The 19,597-nt window shown below is 38.7% G+C and overlaps 1 protein-coding gene across 2 annotated transcripts in view; it reads left to right on the top strand.

Annotated features, from left to right (window-relative positions):
* Nucleotides 1-19,597, top strand: part of FAM135B (family with sequence similarity 135 member B) — a 223,940-nt gene that overhangs the window by 91,390 nt on the left and 112,953 nt on the right. For both annotated transcript variants that reach the window (XM_068933385.1, XM_068933386.1), the window contains exon 3: nt 457-536. In XM_068933385.1, the coding sequence (XP_068789486.1) occupies nt 457-536 (80 nt within the window). The remainder of the gene's footprint in view (nt 1-456; nt 537-19,597) is intronic.

Below are 19,597 nucleotides of genomic sequence, written 5' to 3'. Positions count from 1 at the left end.
AGGGCAATCGCTACGTATAAATTGAATTACCCTGGATATGCGGTTAGCGCGTTTGCTTTCTTTCCACAGGAGCTTCCCCCTTGTTTCGTATTGAATTTTCTCACTGACTTTTGCTATAGATATTTCTCTTTTTCCTTCTTTTTTTTTTCCCCCTACAAGAAGCCAAGAGCTTTTCACAGCCTTTCCTAATTAGTCACACGTCAGGCCTCTGGGTCTGCTCAGCCTGCTGTAAAATAGAAGCAGCTTTATTAAAATCAGCATAATTCAACTTTATTTAAAATTACCAGGCATTTTTCCAGCGGAAAAGGCTCTCTGTGTGACAGACCTGCATGTCTGTTGTCACTACCACCTCTGTTTGAGTAGGGATGCCCAGGATATTTTCTTCCTTTTTTTTTTTAGGTTGGATCCAGTGGTGCTCTGTGTAACAGCACGTAATTTTAAATTCTTTCTGCTTAGGTATTACCAGATAAGAGTCGGACTGAAAATCCCGTCCAGGATTCCCCACAGACTGTTTGTGACGATTGCGGGACAGACAGGTAAGGAAGTCCCTGAGGGACGTGGCGTGACGGATGCGGGGAGAGGAAAAATAGGAGTGTGTGTGAGCGTGTGCGTGGTGGGGAGATGCCCGGATGGACCTTGCAAGTACTCGTGGAATTTAAACTGTCCTCTTCCTTTTTGGGAATTAGTGCCAGAAAAGCAGTGGAAATGCTCATCATCATGTCTGTGAGCAATGTCTTCTATGTGACTTTCCTTGCCGACGCTGAAAGGTGGAGTTGGTTTACTCTTCTGAGTGATTTCTGGATGGAAGTTGTTTCAGTTTTAATTACAACTTGTAGAGAACAACATTTCACTAAAAGAGTCATTTTCACTAAATATTGTTCAAGAAGAAAAAATATGAGTGCAAAAAATATGGGTGCATTACAGCTTCTCTTTCTTTGAGGAAGAAAGGTTTTCAATCTGAAAGTTTGTTTCAGCTAACAAAGATTTTAAAATAGCCCAAAAAATCATCCAAGGAAAAAAAATATAAGTTCAAAATCTGAATATAAATTCAGTTTTGAGGGGAAAAAAGTAAATGAAAGTATCTTTTATCTAGTTTAGATTCAGCAAACCTTTTAACGTGAAAAAATCCTCAAGGGAGTAAGAAAACTATTTTTCATCCTGTTCTGATTTAAATCACCCTTGCCGTACCCAGAATCTCCTGAGTTGCTGGAGTTCCCTTGTTCTTGGGAAATGCCTCAATTTCTCATAACTTCTGGCATAGACAGTCTAGGACTGTTGAAATGTTCTCAGTATGAAGATACCTAGAATTGTATTTTCTAGGAAAAAAACCAAACGAAACAAAAGTCCAACCCTATTCTGCGCTGGAACAACAAAAAATTATTCGGGGAGCTGATTCAGCTATTTTCTTTATTTACTTTTTACCCAGGTCAGTGTTGCCTTCTTCCTAACACTTCTTCGTGCCTGAAAAGCCAGGCAGTTTTTTGGTTTGCCTGTCCTGTCTGCCTTCTCCAAACCATCCACACGAAAACGTGAGCAGGAGAGAGGCGAAGCCGGCAGTGTTGGTTGCAGGATTAGCAGCGGAGTTGCCTAGTGCTAATGCAATCCAGACAGGAGTCTAATAGCTTTGTAGAGCTAACATCAAGACGGGGGCTATTTAAGCTGTTAAGGCTTTAAACAGTTTTTCCTTGGCTATCTTTGCAAGTACTTCCTAATTGATTTCATAGGCCTGTGAGCGAGCATCGTTTAATGGGACTGAACGTAAAGCCAGTCTGCAATGTTCTTTGTGGTCTCACGCCACTGATCTCTCTTAGTCTAGGGATAGATGGGAGAGGGACTAATTAAACTACTCTGTATGTTTCAGTAAGACACCCCTATCAAAGTAGTACTACTACTAATAAAATATAGTTATTAGTTATAAAATAGTGAATTATCTCCCACCTCATTAAAAAAAGAATACAAATTATGTAGGATTCATGAGTTTGGTTTAAAGGAAATGTTTTAAATATTTTTCTTATCAGGTTGCAATCATCTCTTAGAACTAAGAAGTTCTTTTTAAAAAAAAAAAAACGTTCTGTGAATTTATACAGTACAATCTGTATATAAATGCAACAGCGAAATATATAAAACATATAGATGTGTAAAATAAATATGAGGTAGTGTTTCTCTTCCAGTGCATGTGGCTTTTTATTTTTATTAAATTTTGCAGGACTTACAGTAAAACCATGGGAACTGGTAGCTTTAGCGATGTTCAGTTTGCTTCCCATGAGGTTTTTTCAGCTGCGGAAGCAGAAAAACTTAATTTTTCAGAATTCATCGTTGGGGAAGCTGATGCCTGTATCAGGCATTCCCGTGGTATTTGCTAGCCACATCTGAATGACAAGGACTCAATGCATTGGTGGGACTGTACAGGCAGCCCTGCTAACCTACTGCATTTTCCACATATAGGGAAAAGAATGGGATATGAGCCATATCCCAGTTGAAGCAGGAGGAAGCTGTGCTGGAGACCAGTAGGCTCTGCAGTTTGCTCATTTAGGTCATAGGAGCTGCAGATTAGTTTGTATTTCACTCAGGCCATCAGAACTTAAATAAACCTTGCAGCATGTATATACATGCCTACATAAGTATATGAATATGTATAGACATATATAATTGTTATTAATAGCCCTAATCATCATTAGTTTGGTGCGTTTCCTTAAAGGCAAGAAGAGACTGGAGGTTGGCTGAGCTCCTCAGCAGTGAAGAAGGAGAGGAGAAGGCTGATTACACAGAGTATTTAGGTTCTCTCGTACTGGTTCTTTAGCCCCCATGGAATTTAGCGTCCTGTCTTCGAACAGACAGCATGACTGATGAAGCTTGCTTCTGGCTTTAAAGAACAAATTATGCTCTTTGCTCTTCTTGTGGAGCTCATAATGGCACATACTTCATCAGTCTCGGCATCGATTCCACAGGGCTGAACTAATACAGATGTATCTTAAAGTTAAACTCTAGAAATGCCTTTCTGAGTGGATTTATGGGACTCCTGTTTCTGGTGCTCTTCTGCAGCACGGCTTGCTAAAATCATGGTGTGATGATGTCCACCTGGGACATGCAGTGAACTGAATCTGCATGACTGAAGCACAAACAGCCAAAGGAGCCAGAAGCATTAATGCACCATCTCACTACAGCACATCTGTATATTTAGCTCCTCGGCTGAGTTGTTTTATGAGACACTAAATGTCTTCCACAAGTTTTCAGGCTATCATATAAATTCAAGGGTAAGGATTCACAGAGGTTATGAATATGCACTCATCTTATTCAGTGATTTCTGGACTATAGACGGGGTGAAAGACTACAGGATCTTTAAAGCATACCTTTGAGGCCTTTTTGTTTAACAGTTGGCCCATAAGCACACAAGATTGTGGGTTAAAACTTTGAGAGAAATAATAATGGTCCAAGATAATTAAGACTATCTGCTTTACTTTGGTTTCCTGCACTACCTAAAACAAAGCCCACTCAATTGTTACCGTAGTTTTTGTTCCAAAAACGTACAAATTTGAGGGGGTTAAATCTCAAAAACAAAATCTTCTGTAAAGATGCAGTATAACATCTGGTGTCTTGCATTAGCAGGAGGCCCTTAATATCTCAGACCAGGAGAACGATATAAGTGAAGATTACTGAAGGAAGATAGCATCTATGAGGTTAATCTGATGAATATTATTACCTAGGTAGAAATCTTAGATTGAATTAGATTGATGAAGTTGCCAGTGAAGCCAAATCTAAGGGAAAGTATAATTTTGAACTTTCTCTTCAGTGCGTTGCAGTAGTTTGTACACCAGCTGGAGTGGTTACTTTTTGGAGAGAAAATCATCCCTTATTAGTCAAATTTGCCATCAGGTTCCATTATAAGCTCCATTTTTAGACCCTCTGTGTTTCATTCTCATGCACTGCAACTATGGATAGCAGCTTGCCTGTTTAGCTTAAAGGTCAAGGAAATTTTTTGGTAAACCTTCGGAAAAGACGATTTTGCATAACATGTAATTAAAGAAACGACTTAGAACTTTTGATTTGTGTCCAAATTCCTTTTATTTTTTTCCTTTCTTTTATCCAAAAGTGTGATGTTGCCAATTTCCTAAACTTTTCAAATAGATAAATATATTTGAAAGGCTGGCCTGCAAATCTAATTGTAAGTAATAGGACGTAATTAAGTAAAATTATTACCTGCCAGTCTATTCTTTATTAGATTGTGGCCGTGTTGCACCTAATTTTAGTCAGTTAAATTGGCTTATTGCCTGAGAGTGCTGAAAGCCAAAGAGAGTTAAGGAATTGTACTCTTTTTTTCAGCTATCATCTGATGTAAGGCAGGCGAGATGACATGCAATATTTGTACCAGACAAGTCAAAAAAAAAAAAAAAAATTAGTTGTGACTGCCTTTACGCATTAGCTGTTTTGATTGGTGATGTAGAGATGTTTCCTGTACACATAATTTGATGATTTATTGTAAAACAGAATATCTGACACTATGTGACGAGAAAAAATTAGCACGATTTAAATTAGGATATACAAAAAGTAATGCAGAAGAGAATATCAGAGAATGAAGCACATTGCTTTAATGTGTGTCTACATCTTGCTACACCAGCTTATGCTCATCTGCAGTGAATGCTTGCAAGTTAAATTGCCTTTGCCAATAAATTAAATTTTGAATCAGTACGAGTTATTTTGATTCTATGACTGCCTCTTACATAAGTCCTAATTTGAAGGATCTTACCTTTCTGATACATTCCCTAACATAATAGTTGTTGTCGTGCCTGTTTTTCATAGATAATTAGTGACCCTAAGCTCTCTATTGCTATTTAGACATCTCAAAGAAGTTCCCAGTGAAGGAATTTTACTTCGATATTTAAAGAAAATCTTTTCTTGTAAACTGCTTCTTAATGATACAGTCAAAACAAGTATTTGCAGTTTGTTGCTCATTAGAGCAAGAAGAAACACACCATGACTTGTGGAATAGTGTGAAATTGCAGTCATTAGTTTCAATAACTTTTTGAAAGGTAATTTCTGCCTCCATTAAGTGAAGATAGGCTTACCGCTTTTGAAGCACGAGAAAAGCAGGGAGAGGGTTTAATGTCTTAGCAATGATGTAGATTTGTTTTCAAGGCCTGTTAAAGTAATCTGAAAAATAAATATGTATTTTTATATGTAAAATAAATCATTCCTAATAAATATGAATTATACTGAGAGAGGACTTTATTGTGAGAGTATCGTGAGAGTTGTATTTTGGGGATGAGCTGTTTCTGAAACCCTCATTACCTGTGAGACCGTAAGAGATAGGCAAAAGTTTTAGGAGTTGGCACTACTTGTAATTAATTCCCATGATCTTCCAAGAAGCAAAGAGGAAATTTAATCTGAACACAGAAAAAGACAAAAAGGAAGAAATCAAAGATATCCTTGACTGACATGCTGTTTTTATGTGCACATCTCATTTCTCTTGCAGTCTAGATCTTTTGTAATAGCTCAAGGACTAAAGTTGAAAAGATGTATTTGTAACTGGGAGATTTTCATAGCAGATACTGAAAAATATTATTTTGAAGGACCCCCTCTCAGAAGCTGGGGCAGGTCAAGTGAACGGAATGTGATATCTGGAGATACTGAACAGCATCCCCAGCAAAATTGAGATACGCTGACTACAAACAGACCACATTACTGTTACACCACAATCAGAGGAGAAGGCCAGAACTGAGAAGGGCCTGAAAGCACCAGAAAAGGTCACAGGTCTTCTTCTCTGGGCAGAGAGTTTGCGACATCATTCCATCACCAGTGGCCACTGAGGGCCTGGTAGAAATGGAATCCAGTTGCACAGAGGTAGAGACCCAACATGGTATTTCTGCTGCTTGAGGCCAACAGTGATCTTCAGTTCTGTGGTTAAACGGCCATAGAGGTTTTCAGGCCTGCAGCACTGGTGTGAATTGGGCCTTCAGAGAGCTCCCGTCCCTTCCAGGTTTGCTTGCATGTATCTAATTTCCCCGCACAGTGATTCTTGCTTCTCTAGGGCAAGGTATAACCTTGCAAGTCCTTCAACATCCACCACTGCCCTAAACATTGAACAGTCATTTACACAACCTAAGTGGGTAAAAGGCATGCAGATAACTATGTGCTCTCCTGCACTGCACTGGTGAAAAAGTGTCTACCTGCTCCTAAGCCAGGAGTCTGTTGGCAGCAGTGAAGGCAGATGGGGGAATAGGAAATAATGTCTTCAACTGTTTTCAACTTTTTAGCATTGTGATATCCTGTGCTTTACCTGGGGAATTTTATCATCCGAATTAATATCTGGAATATATGGAGTGTCAGCTGCACAGTAAGGTAACACAGCAAATGAATATTTGCTCACCTAAGTTCCTCAAGGCCAGATCTATTTTCAGCAGTGAATTCTGTAATTGTAAACAGGCTACTGGGGAACTGGCAATGAGTCTAGAAATGACAGTGAAACACTGCAAAAAGAATAGAGTCTGTTTGTTTTAACAAAACATTAAGTATTTAAGAAAGCAAAGACAAAACTTTCAACTGATGCTAAGTGGGTCACATTTCAGCATTTCAATCTGAAAAATGAACCTGGGTTTATAGAGCAATATAGCAATAAAAGATTGCATTTCATTTATATTAGGACTTTTCATACAAGGAAATTAATAGGTTATCTTGCTTTTTATCTTCACTGAATCTATGTATGGGTAGAGAGGCAGTTTTATGCAATTCTTTCCATGAGGCTAATTGGAAATGTCAAAAGGCAAGGTTAAGATAAAGGATTCATCTTCAAAATGTGCAGCTTTTATCAAAAGTCATACTGAGAGAGAAAACATTCTGAACTTTTTGATCAAGCAATTTAAAAATCACGGTGTCTCTTTTAAAATTATTTAATCTAAATATAACATCTGCATTTATTCTAAATATAAAATATGCTAAATATACTATCTCAAAACTAAAACAAGTCTCTTCAAACATTTAAATAGGAAAATGATGATACATTGAAAGTGCTTGTGACTGAAAAATGTTGTCTTGGCACTTTCAAATTCAGCTTATTTAGCATAGTTGTAAAAATGGAGGTTCTCAATTCAGTACACATAGATAAACATGCCAGGCTCAACCTCGTGTTTATTTTTTTTGTAGTTTTTAAGTATGGCCTTGTAAAACTAAATAGATGTTTCCCAAGGTCTTCAGAAACTACATTTTCTAAAGTCAATAGTAATTCAAATTTTTTCAGTCTTTGTTTTTTTCCAGTCTGAAATGCAACATTCAGAAGGGGATTGTGAAATCGGATGTCAGCTGGGCAAACTAAATAGCTCATCACAGCTGAAAATCTGCAGTAAGATCTAATATCTCTTCTTTAGCAAGTGTCAAAAGGGATAAGTTGCATTAAAAAATGGATAGCTTGCAACAAATGCTGAAAATCTTATCAATTCACTGGTACAAACTAGTAAATGGCAATTTTATATAAACCACGGGGGTAAAAAAAAAAGTAACTGGAATCCCATGCAGGAAATAATCCTGTTACACCAGCAAAGCTCCTTCAGGTCTGTCATCGGAGCCAAAACCAGAACGGGTTTGGCTTACCAAAATGGGCTTGGCTTAGCAGTTCATAGGAGCTATAAATTCCCATGAGCCGCAAGCACCTGACAAGAAGGTGTAGCAAAGTTGGTAAGATTAAACAAATGGTATATTGTCTTTCTAGAGAAATAATTGAAAGAATGAAAAGTTTGTCCTGCATTCCTTGAATTCATTGTGGATTTAGGACTGTTTCTCCTTTAGCTGGCAGCTGTAACAACCTCGTATTTCCTTTAGACAGGGCGTATGGGCAGGAATATAACAGATTTTGTACTGAGTAAGCCTCACTGAGCACCTGAGTTGAAAGACTCTTTGGCTCTAAATCATTAGTAGGCTTGTCCTATACTTGGATAGTTGCATAGACCCAAAAATAAAACAAATCTCTTGAAACTTTTAAATAGGAAAACATTGAGAGCCCTTGTTGCTGAAAATCTTGTCTTTGCACTTTAAAATTCTTTAAAGATTTTTCATTGTCCTTTGCAATAAAGTTGAGATCAGTACATAAATGCAGCTCGTTAATGCTTCGACATTAATGTGACTCTGCACACCTGTACTGTGAAGACTTACAACTATCCTCAGCATAAAATAATTTGAAAAATGCCTTTTGAATACCCTACCACTCAATTTAAGTGGTGGTGTTTTTGGAAACTGATCAAAAATAGTATTTTCTGATACTGACTTTCAATGCCTTTATGTCTCTGAAAAGACGGGTTAGGGCCTAAAAAGCAAATATCCATTTTTGGTTAAAGTGCTCCAACCTCTAAGCAAAAGGACCCAAGCCATCGTGCAGGTCCTCCTGGTGGGATGTGATTCAGGCAAATGAGGTACAGCTGGACTGAGTGACAGCAGCTCTGAGCACTGCCCGTGCACCAGCTCTGCAGAGAGTCATGCATGTCAGTACTGTGTTGTACTGCATGAAGGGAGCTTAAGACTGAGTCTTGAATGGATTAGGATGATTGAGAGGTGAAGTGAGGTTTTTGGAACAATTTAGGGATATGTTAAGAGAGTAAAGAAGGTGTGGTTAATAAGTTTGTTCCTGGCTTGAGGAGGAGCCCATCTGAGATAAAAGCTAAAAAATACAGGAGTTCTAAATTCCTAATTGAACTATTGGCTCCCGCTTCCTCCACTTCTACCCATGACGATATTTTCTGACACAATTGATTCTGGTATTAATTTTAATGTCTATAACGCTAGGAAACCTTTGCTTAGGGTTACTCTAGCCAGTATTAAAGAAAATCACTAAAATTTCAAAAAGGTTTCTGCGTGAGTACTACAAGCATTTCTAAGCCTTTCTTTAAACATATATCCTTCTTCACGGGGGATCATACAGCAGTGTTCTGCTTGGCGAAGCGTTACAGACATGCTACGGGGAGCGATGGCTTCTTGGGAGCACAGGCCTTGAGGGTTTTTTGCATAGTTATGGACTGCCCTAAAACATCATCCTGCATAAATATGACCACATCTTCGTTATGTATATATAACGGGACTTTTGGTGGTATTGTCCAAAGGAATAAAGTAGCGTATTTGGCTTCTAGAGGAAGTGGCTCTCTTTGTGGCACTCCTGTGGCAAGTCTTATCTCACCTCTTTGCCTCATTTTACGCATCTAGTGAAGAGAGGTGGCGATGCTGATCTCTGTAAAATATCCTGAGATCTACAGACCACAGTTGTTATACAGAAGCAGATACCCATTAGTTAAAAAAATATGTATATACACTTTCCAGTTGCAATAATGGTAGTTCACAGATGACTGTGTCTTGTATTACTTCCATATTTTAAGCTTTCTAAAAAAAATTTTTTTGCTGAATTTTCTGTAATATCAGTAAACTATAGTCTTGTAATGATGCGTTAGGTTGTATTCTGAGGGCAGGGAATAAATCATCTGTAACCTGAAATAAGAGTGTGAGATGGAAGCAGCCCTGGAAATCTGTGACTAAGAGTAAGAATCATCTTACCTAACTGCTGATGTCTATATTGTGAATATCTCCACCTCAGTTAATCAACCAGGCTTCCTATTTAGTCAGAGGCGAGAAACAGGTAATTTGAGGGAGTAATTCACCATATCTATTTTAAGATGACTTGAATCACACATATTTCTTTCCGTTTGCTATAAAAGAAGCTGCAGGAACTTCTGCAGAGAGAAACATTTCCATTGTGTTTGTACAAGACCTGGCACAAAAAAGCTATGATTTCAGTTTGTGTTTTCACGTGTGCATGCAGATTAAGCAAGTAATAATAAAAAGTAGAAAAGGTGACACAGGCAACAGAGAGCATGAATAGCATCCATGACAATCCCAGCAAATAGTCAGGGATGATAGCTTGATTCAGGATTTTGTTTAAAGTTTCAGCATGGTTTCTCAGCTTAAAGAAGAAGAAAAAGATGACTCTTACATGAGAACAATTTTATTTTTCTCTTTTTTGAATTCCATTCTGCCACTAACAGAAAAAAAGCTGGAATATTCTGTATAACTGGTCCCAATGACTTCATAAAGAATTATCCCTTCAAAATACTCATGTGTCTTCCCTGTGAAACAGTTAAGCACCAAGGTAATGATCTAAAAAATGCATTCACATTTTCCTTCCAGAACGGCACAGTGATTTATTCATTGAAAATGAAACTGTGCAAGTGGAGTAGTTTGCTTATTTACATTTTGTAAGCCTAAAACTGGATTATATTTTCACCTTAAATTTAATAGATGGACAAAGAACATACTAGGAAAGAGAAATCAGTCTTGAATTTTGGTGAAATGGGAATTGAATTTGAGGTTCAGCGAAGCATTCCGTGTTATTAGCAGTACTCTGGGTCATTGCTCAGTGGTCAGTAGCTCTGAAGCTTAGCATTATATATTAGATTTGACCATAAATTAGAAAAAATGAGAGATTTTTCTGGGCATTCCAGCATACACACGGGCCTTTCAGAAGTATTTGCTCAATTTACAATCCCAGTCAAGGAATGCTGCTTGGTTTAACCTCCCATTGATAATACTGGCAGGGACTGCGCTGGAAAACCTCGTGGCCTACAGATCCAGACACAGGCAACAGCACAAACTGTACGCCCTTGTCTCTGTCTTATCTGTAAAATGATGGTACTCCTTCAAAGATGCAATCATACATAAAACTTTGTAACTGTCCAACTGTGGAAGACAAATAACAGGAATCCAAATAGCTGGAGGGTTATACCCTCTAGCAGGTAACTGAAAAGCTTCAGTCAGCAGAAAAGGTATGTCTCAGGTAAAATAATGATGTTACGATGAGAGAGAAATGTTCTGATGGATTTGTTCATGGATTCTTTTATGTCCAGAAAGGACCATTTTTATAGTTAGTCTGATGCTCCCTGAACCTAAGCCATAAAGTTTCAGCCATTGTTTTGTGCACAAAGTGCAATTCTGGTGTTTGAACTATAATATATCTTTGTAGAAGGATGTTCAATGCTAATTTCTAAGAGAGAGCTTTTTTTTTTTTTTTTAATTTCCACTTAAAAGAAAGGATTGGCCTTCTTTCTATGAAAGGATTGGCCTTCTTTCTATGAATAACTTTTTATGTTAGAGGCAAGTGGAACATCCATTGCCTTTTTAGCAGCTGTAATCAGAGAGATTTGAACACCTGATGCCTCCTTCTCTTGTGGTTTTTGTTAGTCTTCACCTTTCCTGTGCTCTCCTTATTTCTGAGAGAAGCCAAGAAAATCAGATACAGGGAAGTGTAAATGGTCATAATTGTCACGAGCAAAGAGTGTGGACTTGAATATAACTATTTTAATTTTCCTTTTTCTGTTGCCTTATTTACCCATTAAGTGTGAGAAGAAATAAGTGAGTAAATAAATTGATCCATTAAAGCATAAGCTCACTTGCTGGACTGATATTGTACCCTGAGACCTGACATTTACTTTTAATGTGCATGTTGCACAGAAGGGATATGTGTGACGGCACAAAACTATTTCTGGAGTTAAAGCACCTTCTTGCTGCCGGCTAATGATGTGTATACTGCCCTTAAATAAAGGTCTCATAGTGCAGGTGCTCTCATATCTCTCAACTTCCCATCTGTAGAGGGACCTTTCAGGTATCCTGTAGGCAGCATGTCCAGAAGAGCCTAGCAACCTAACGAAGGCCGTACGCTGATCAAGTACTGGCACCTGGACTACATGTCCCAGTGAGAAACCTCCAGCTTTGTTTTAGAGTCTTGCTTGCTGGTATCTGTTCTTATAGAGAGCAAGTCTGGTTTGAAGGGCAGCTTTGAACTCTCCTCTAAATGCCACTTACTCCTATCTCTAGGCCTCATCTTGCTATCTCCCTAGTAAGAACTGGAAAGAGAGTCATTAGGAAGTCACGAGAGTTACAGAAATGTAAACTGGGGAAGAATATAAAGGACTGAGGAAAACGAGACCTCAGATTTCTATAGTATATTGAAGAACGGGAGCAAAATTCAAACCTTTTTCCTTCTTTAGAGTTGCATTCCCTGCTAGCATGGCATCATATTTAGAGCCTGCAGATCATGTCCTGTGCTTTTCTGCACTCAGAGATAATGTATATGTATGTTTGTCCATCTGCTCTAATACCTTTTTGCCTTGGATGTCATGCAAAATATTTACACCTCTGCCAACAATGAAGAGCAATGTGTACCACAAAAGGGGAACATTTCATACTCTTTTTGTACCTTACAGACGATGGCAAAGCACTTGAGGTGGAGTATCAAACCAACTGGCTCAAATAGCGCACGGTTTTCGGAGGGAAATTTTGTTGTTTTGTTTTGTTTTATTTTCCTTACTACATCTAGGGCCATGTAAATTTGAGTCTTCATTCATGTTCTTTGGCAGCATCATGGTGCAAACAACTTCCTCTGGATTGCATGGAACCTGCAAATATGGCCTGACCTGTTAAAAATAGACACCTTCTCTGGTGACTGCTGTAAAATCCTACGTACTGAAACCCTGGTTTGTGACTTGAAGTTTGATCACAGTTCTGCTGGCTTGAATGGGTCCTCATTTATTAGATATACACCTGCTTAAAGGTGTTAGATAAACGCCTCTGCTTAGAGCTTTGCTACACTTGGGGTGTACGTTAAGAAAACTTCTGATTTCAACTGGATTTAAATTACATAGCTGATGGTGTAGGAATATATGGTACAGTAGCATGCATTCTGCAGAAACCAAGAAAGTTCAAAATTGCATAGCTGGCTTTTACAGACAGGTGAATAAAAATCCACTTTAGATAGATACCATGTAATTTAGTTTTCCCCTTGCACACCTGCAGACGAAGTCATAATGCACATAACACGCTCCACTGGTAAGATAGTAAACTCCCTGAAAGTGGGCTGTATCTACTTAAGCATGCCTCAAGGACTGCATGTGAACCGGAAGTAAACAAGAGTAGTCAACTCTCCACACCTTTCTGTGTCAGAGAAGAAAGCGATAAGGTCAGTCTCCAGCCATAATTTTTTACTCTAGTATTGCAGACTATAGCTTTGAGAAAACTAATTCAGTATTTTCTAAATAGTATGAATGGTGTGTCAGGATCAAAGAAATGCGCATTATGAAAAAGAGCATGAACCCAGAGGATGGCATAGTAACTTTTTTTCTCTCCTTAAAAAAAGAAAGGAAAGGTAATGCACATTACCTAATAGGCAGCAGATGTTAGTATCAAAACTTGACATAAAAAAGCAAATTCTACATATATATATATAAAAACCCCACAATATTCCTTAAGAGTAAGAATAAAACTTTCTCATTACACTAGAAGAAGTAGTTATGAAATTGCATCATTCATAAGGTTATTCAGTTCAGTGAAAATTTGTCTAGCGTTTATTGTTTTTATAAAGAAACTCTATTGAAACTATAGTGTAGAAAAGATTCTTGTGTTATTGTTACTTCATTTGATTAAAAAATAGACAAAACAGAACAAAAAAGAAAGTATGGCAAATAACAATGGTAACCAACGTACCCGAGTTTAAGGCACAGAGTACCAGAAGCAAAAGCTCAGGGCAGAGCCTAACCGAGGCAACAAACCCTGAGCTTTTGTAGCAGTGGGTTTTGTTGACATTATAAGTGTTCCTATGTGACATATGATAACTGGAGGATTTGAGGACAGAGGAGGACGTGCTAGTCCTATATATGTATGAGTGCTGAGTCTTTTTCCCAGCTCTGATCTCGAGCAAATCATCCTCCCTCTGCTTTAGTTTCCACATATGTGCAATGGGGTTAATTGTACCTGTATCATGAGGCTATTGTGAGACTTAATTACTTGCATAAAGAGCTTTGAGATTCTTGGATATGTGACAGTGTAGAAGAGCAGAGAATTATTTACGGTCTTGAAACTTTATATATTTAGTTCACATTTTAAAGAGTGATACCAGAGTACCAGATTAAAAGAGGGAAGTGTTTGACCTACTATTTTTACCACGCACTGTGTAATGAGTTGTAGTAATAACAGTAATCTGGGAGTCTGTTAATGTAATTAAAAGCACTGACTCCTTTCTAGGTGGGAGGTTTTTGAATGCGGCTCATGTCCTAAATGGAAGCGTGCTTCAACATCATCTTAGCTGCTGTATCATGTCCAAAAGTAGGAGGATAATTCTGCTTCCTCACCTCTTCATATTAACCTCCTGGAAATAGTTAATATTCGTCTGGAAAATCTGAAGCAGTGGATCACCAACCTCTGCTTCTTATGATCTGAATACAGCCACTGTTCCTGTGGTAGCATCAGTCCCACAGTTCTTCACGGCCAGAAGCAAGGGTTAGTTTGATGAAGGGTGTTGACCCCAACCACCCCAGTGTAGACGGCGTAGTAATGGGGCATAGGAGTGCTGGGAAAGCCATTTTTGTGTGTCTAGCACCCGTTCTTTTCTTATGTGTAAAGGAAAATAGAAAGCTGCTTCTCAGTGCAGCTTTGGTCAAAACCATTATCAAGTCTCCTAAACTCCAACATGGGAGACTCCTCTCATCAGGGTGTCTGGTGCCTTAGTGATGCGTGATGGACACTTCTGCATGGGCCATGAGAGGAATCACATGTTGAGCTCAGAAATGAATGGAGAGCTTCCTCTGAGCTCAGGCTGCCACTCCATCTCAGCAGACTGTAGAACCTCATTTGCTTCATGACCCTCCACGCCGATCAATCACCGGAGTTGAATGGACACTGTGGATGCACGGCATATGGGGAGTATGAAATGGGGACCAGCTGAGACAAGTGTGCAGCTAAGGACTAGTCAGACCAAAGGTGATTCAAGCTGCAAACAGCAAAAAGCAACTTTTTGCCTCCAGCTTTGCTGCACTTCTTCTGATCATTGCCTGGGTAGCATAATATATGCAGCCAGCTACTTCCTCAGCGGAAATTTTCTCTTTAATGCCTTCTTCACCTTAGGGCTGCTTTCAGGCAGATGACATCTTTCTGTTGACTGGGCAATGTTCTGTCAGCTTCTGAAAAACTTAACCCAGACACCTGTCATATATATGGAGATTTAGAAAGATGCATATTTAAGTGTTCAGAAGATATAGAGAAAATCAGTTAAAAACATAGGGGAAAAATAACTATTTCATTTTAAATAGCTCAAATACATTGATTTATAATTTCTGGTATTTGCTCATTAACAATCACTATGTTTTGGCACTTCTGTGTAGCACTTTCCATCTGCACATCTCAGCATGCCTTATCGTTGTGAGTTAACTCAGCTTTACAGCCAAGTTCTTGCGAGGTAAACAAGGGCTTACGTCTGTGTAGTGCAGCACGAAATCGTATTGAAGATCTCTAGCCTAGCTTTGACCTGGTACATTTATGTGACCCGGTACAACATCTTCCTTAAATGAGCTTATGTCCTAAGAGCCGCGTGTTTCATCCTCAGCAAATTCCACATTATTTATCTTACCTCTTGCTCTGGAGGCAGTTCGCTTGGTGTCATCTTAAGGCTATTTGCACCATGCTCTGTTGTACAACTGTTGGTATCATGCTGTCCTTCTTTATCCCAGTTTTTTCAGAGGAATGCACTGAGCCAGTTGCTCACAATCAGAAGCAGCTCAGCAGTAGAACCAGGAAGAGAGTGAGAGCTGGGACTAGAGCTGCATAAAATTTCCGTACTGTGCAAGTCTGCCAGACTTGTTTGGAAGGTTGCCTCATGCTCACAGAAAAAGAACCCCAAAGCTCCACACGGATGCAGGTCAAAAAATCCTTGTTTTTTAATGCAAGCAGTCCCAGGAGCTGGAAAACGATATAACTGGAGGTTAAGTATCATTCAGGAAAATAGTGGACAGTACTGCGTGAGGCTTTTTGTGCAATTCTGTCTGAACTTTATCTCTTCCCATTGAATATTACGACATTTACCAACAGCAATGGTCCATTGGTCAAGGTTAAGGCCCCATTCAAGGCCATCTTACTGTTACGTGGAGAATAGCTCCAGTCACGGAGATTAGTATGTTCTCATTATTTCCTGGATTTCTGTTTATGTCTGAATCATTTGTCTCTCATCTTACACTTGGACTGGAAACTCTTTACAGAAGTGAGTAGCCCTTGGGTATGTAGTCTGAGTTTAGCATGTGTGTCTATAGTTTCTACCATAGCCCTGGTAGATTTGAATCCTCTCTTTCATCCCTTTTGAATCCTCTCTTTCATCCCTATTTGCAGGTTCTGACATTGGACTTCAACCCGCAAGCTCATGAGGAGGAAAGGGAGCTCCTCACAGAATCTTAGTGTTAATTAACTTGAGCAATCTTAGAGTTAGACTGAATAGCCTAAGATGATAGTGCAAGTTTCTTTGATAGGTAACACTGGGAAGAATTCATTCCACATATCTGATGGATAAATTTTAGGTTACAGTGAGTTTCTCCTATTAGATGTTGATTCCTCTCCACTTGTTACAAAATACTTAGATTAGTTACCCGCCTTTTCTATGACTAAAGAGGGATATGACAGAGGGACAGGACATCCCGCACTGAATATGTTATTCAAGGCCAGCGTGCAACTAAATGGCAGCATGGGCATGATGTGGATCTAGGGATCTTTATCAGTAGTCTTTGCTCTAAGAAGTATATGGAAATTAGGCTTTGGATTGTCACCATGTGAGCTACTGAGAAATATCAAGGTTTAATTTTCCCCTTTTTAAGTAATGGGAAATAGTATATTAATTACAGTCATCCACTGGTAAAGTAGGAATTAAATTTGTGGGGAATGAAAAATCTCTTCTTGTCCAAAAACACAGTAAGGATCTCTATGTTACTAGATGTGTAAAGCATGATTGAAAATACATTCGTCACAGCCTCAAGGCTTAGATTAGAAGAGATTACAGTGGACCACTGATAGGATTCAGGGAATTAACATGCACTGTCATGCTAGTGTTGCAGGCAACAGAAGCAGACTTTTGGACTTCTGTAGCGAATTGCTTTGTTTCATGGGTTATAATAGGAAGGTTATTTTTAAAATAAATTTTAATAAAATCAAATTAAATTGCAAATTATTGCATCTTTTGATTTCCAGTAGTAGAAGTTTCTACAACAGTGGGAAGAGGGGAAGAGAAAGGGGAGTCTAGACTGATGCTGAACTGTGATACCTGGCTTCTATTACCCACTCTGCAGCAGGTTTCCCCTCCGATGTTAAGCAAGCCACCTAGATTCAGGTCTTTAAAGTCACTTAAGGACCTAATTTCTATTGGCTTAGATTGGATACTTCTGAGGATACAGGCCCAAACCATGCTATGTTTCAGGCTCCCAGCTGTAAAGTGGGTATGAACAATAACTACTAACAGCATTGTAAGCAATAAAGAAGCAAGTGAAAAATTCATACTGGATGGATATGGTGACAGGAATCAAAATCTTCATATGATGGATTGCTTCTATGCAAGTCAAACAATGCTGAAGACTTTTGTGTCATATCAGATAGATTTAATCCAGAATGTTGCTCACTGTTTACATTGCACAGTGCCTAGTTTTGGCAGCAGTTTGCTGTAACAGGAAATTTAGTGACTGCACACAACGAAGTAAACAATATCAGCTGGAGATCTCTTTCATCCATTTATTGCTGTCCTTTGGGATAAAGAGGGAAGTCCCTAAAACGTCCTTTTTTCAGTGTGGGTAGCCAGCTGTTTCCTTAAACTTAAAAGACAGTTATTTAATGTTGTTTGTCTTTTCATTCATGAGCAAAAAGGAACCAACAGGACTTATCTGGAACTTCACCTTCATTTACGGAATTGCTATATGGAATGGGAAACTGGCTTATGCAAAGGAGGAATCTTGAGACTTGTTAATGACGATCACCTTTGGAAGACAGAGCGGTCGCGGACATGGTGTTCAGCTGTGGGAGGCCAGCAGTCTGAGGGGATACATTTCATAATAGCTAGCCAATTAAGGAAAGCATAAGTGAATGTAATTGAATTTAGTGTTTGCCTATGTCAATAAGGTTGCTTGCCTGGTGATTACTAACAAAAGCCTCATGACTATAATAACACAATGAAGCAAGATGGTGAATGCAAGCTCAGATAAAGATGGGGAAGAGGTACTGCTGTTTCATATAGTGCATGCATCATAGGCTGCACATGTGTTTTTTAGGCTGAGCTGTAAGGGGACATGTAATCATGAGTAAAAGGATAAAAAAACTCTCCCTATTCCTTGAGCTTTTATGTCTATCAGCAGCCTGGGAGAGAGTGGAAGGAAAATACTTGAGGTAGCCAGTCTATTCCCTGCACAGAATTTTGACTGCATTCACTTCAGCTTCTTGATCCAAGTGGTTGACCCATCACTAGGGGCACGGTAATTTTAGTAGTGGACCATACAAACAGGAAATAATCAAATCCCAACATATTTCTAAGAAGGAACTAAGCTTCCATGGGGATTAGTTGTAGGGCTCACACTCCATAATCCACTGAAAAAGCTTATTCTCCTTTAGCCCAAACCATGTAGTGAAGGCAACTTCTTTAGATATTGGTCCAGCCAACATAGGTCAGATGAACCTGGGCAGTATCCTTAATTTAAATGATGAAAACGTTACGATAAACAAACAAAAAGCTAAAATATAGGTAACAGGTATGACTGGATCAGTTAAGCAAAGTGTGTCCTCTTTTCCACCTGGTTACCAGGGACTTCTTCTTGTTATACGTTTTGTGATAACCTTAGTGCAAGGTAGACCTCAGTATACGGCCACTGCTGAAAGAGATAATGTGAAGGGAAAAGCCATCCGCAGCTCTGAATAAGTCAGTAGTATAGGGAGCCTTATGAAACATCTTAGAAGATTATAGCAGGGAGGAAAAAAAAAAGCGTTCAGTGGACATTATTCTTTAAAGCCTGCAGGGTTGAGTTGAAAACCACCTCCTTTTCATAAATTTTGAGAGACTTCCCAGAAATGACCCAATCGTAAAATATATGACATTGTTCTAAAACAGGAATAGCACTGCTGCACTTTAAAAAGAGCTGTCATTCCAGAGTTGCTGACCCAGCTTAAGAAGAAATTGTACTTGAAATTGGCACACTTACACTTCCTTTTCTGGCAAATAGATTATTTTCTGAAAAAATTTATCTGAGGTCATGTTACCGCTATATGGGAAAACTCCTTGAATTTGAGTAATGCCGGCAAGAAAAATGTAGAAATTAGCAAAATGTCGACAAGATACTAAAGAAATGTTTACCAGCTGTTGATGTTATTATCTTTTAAATTATTCATTTGGTTGTAGAAATTAAGATTCAGTTAGTTGCTCAGCTGTAGTTCTGGCTGATTTAAACACACTTTCTGCAGGAGTCATTCCTGTAGAGCACCTTCCTACCTTTACCCTTTGCAGAACTTTAGTCGCAATAAAGTTCCAAAGAAAAAGAGAGCCTTTTTTCTCTTTTTCATTTGAGTGCTAATTTACATAATTGTCCACTTGTCCAAAAGTTTTGAGCTTCCAAACACCTCTGGCTACAGAAAGGTTAACTGGTTGTACAGCACTTCAAACAGTCAGGGTACTTTTTGTATTTGCCCACATTTGGATAAAGGAGAGGTTTTGGTGAAGGAATGTGTATTAATGCTCCACCCTTTGGAATCTGGGGCCAGGATTTTAATCCAATTACATGTTATATTGTAT

The sequence above is a fragment of the Struthio camelus genome, chromosome 2 (genome assembly GCF_040807025.1).
Source record: "Struthio camelus isolate bStrCam1 chromosome 2, bStrCam1.hap1, whole genome shotgun sequence".
Lineage (NCBI taxonomy): Eukaryota > Metazoa > Chordata > Aves > Struthioniformes > Struthionidae > Struthio > Struthio camelus.
The sequence above is the reverse complement of the archived record's forward strand: the minus strand, read 5'-3'. Positions and strand labels throughout refer to the sequence as shown.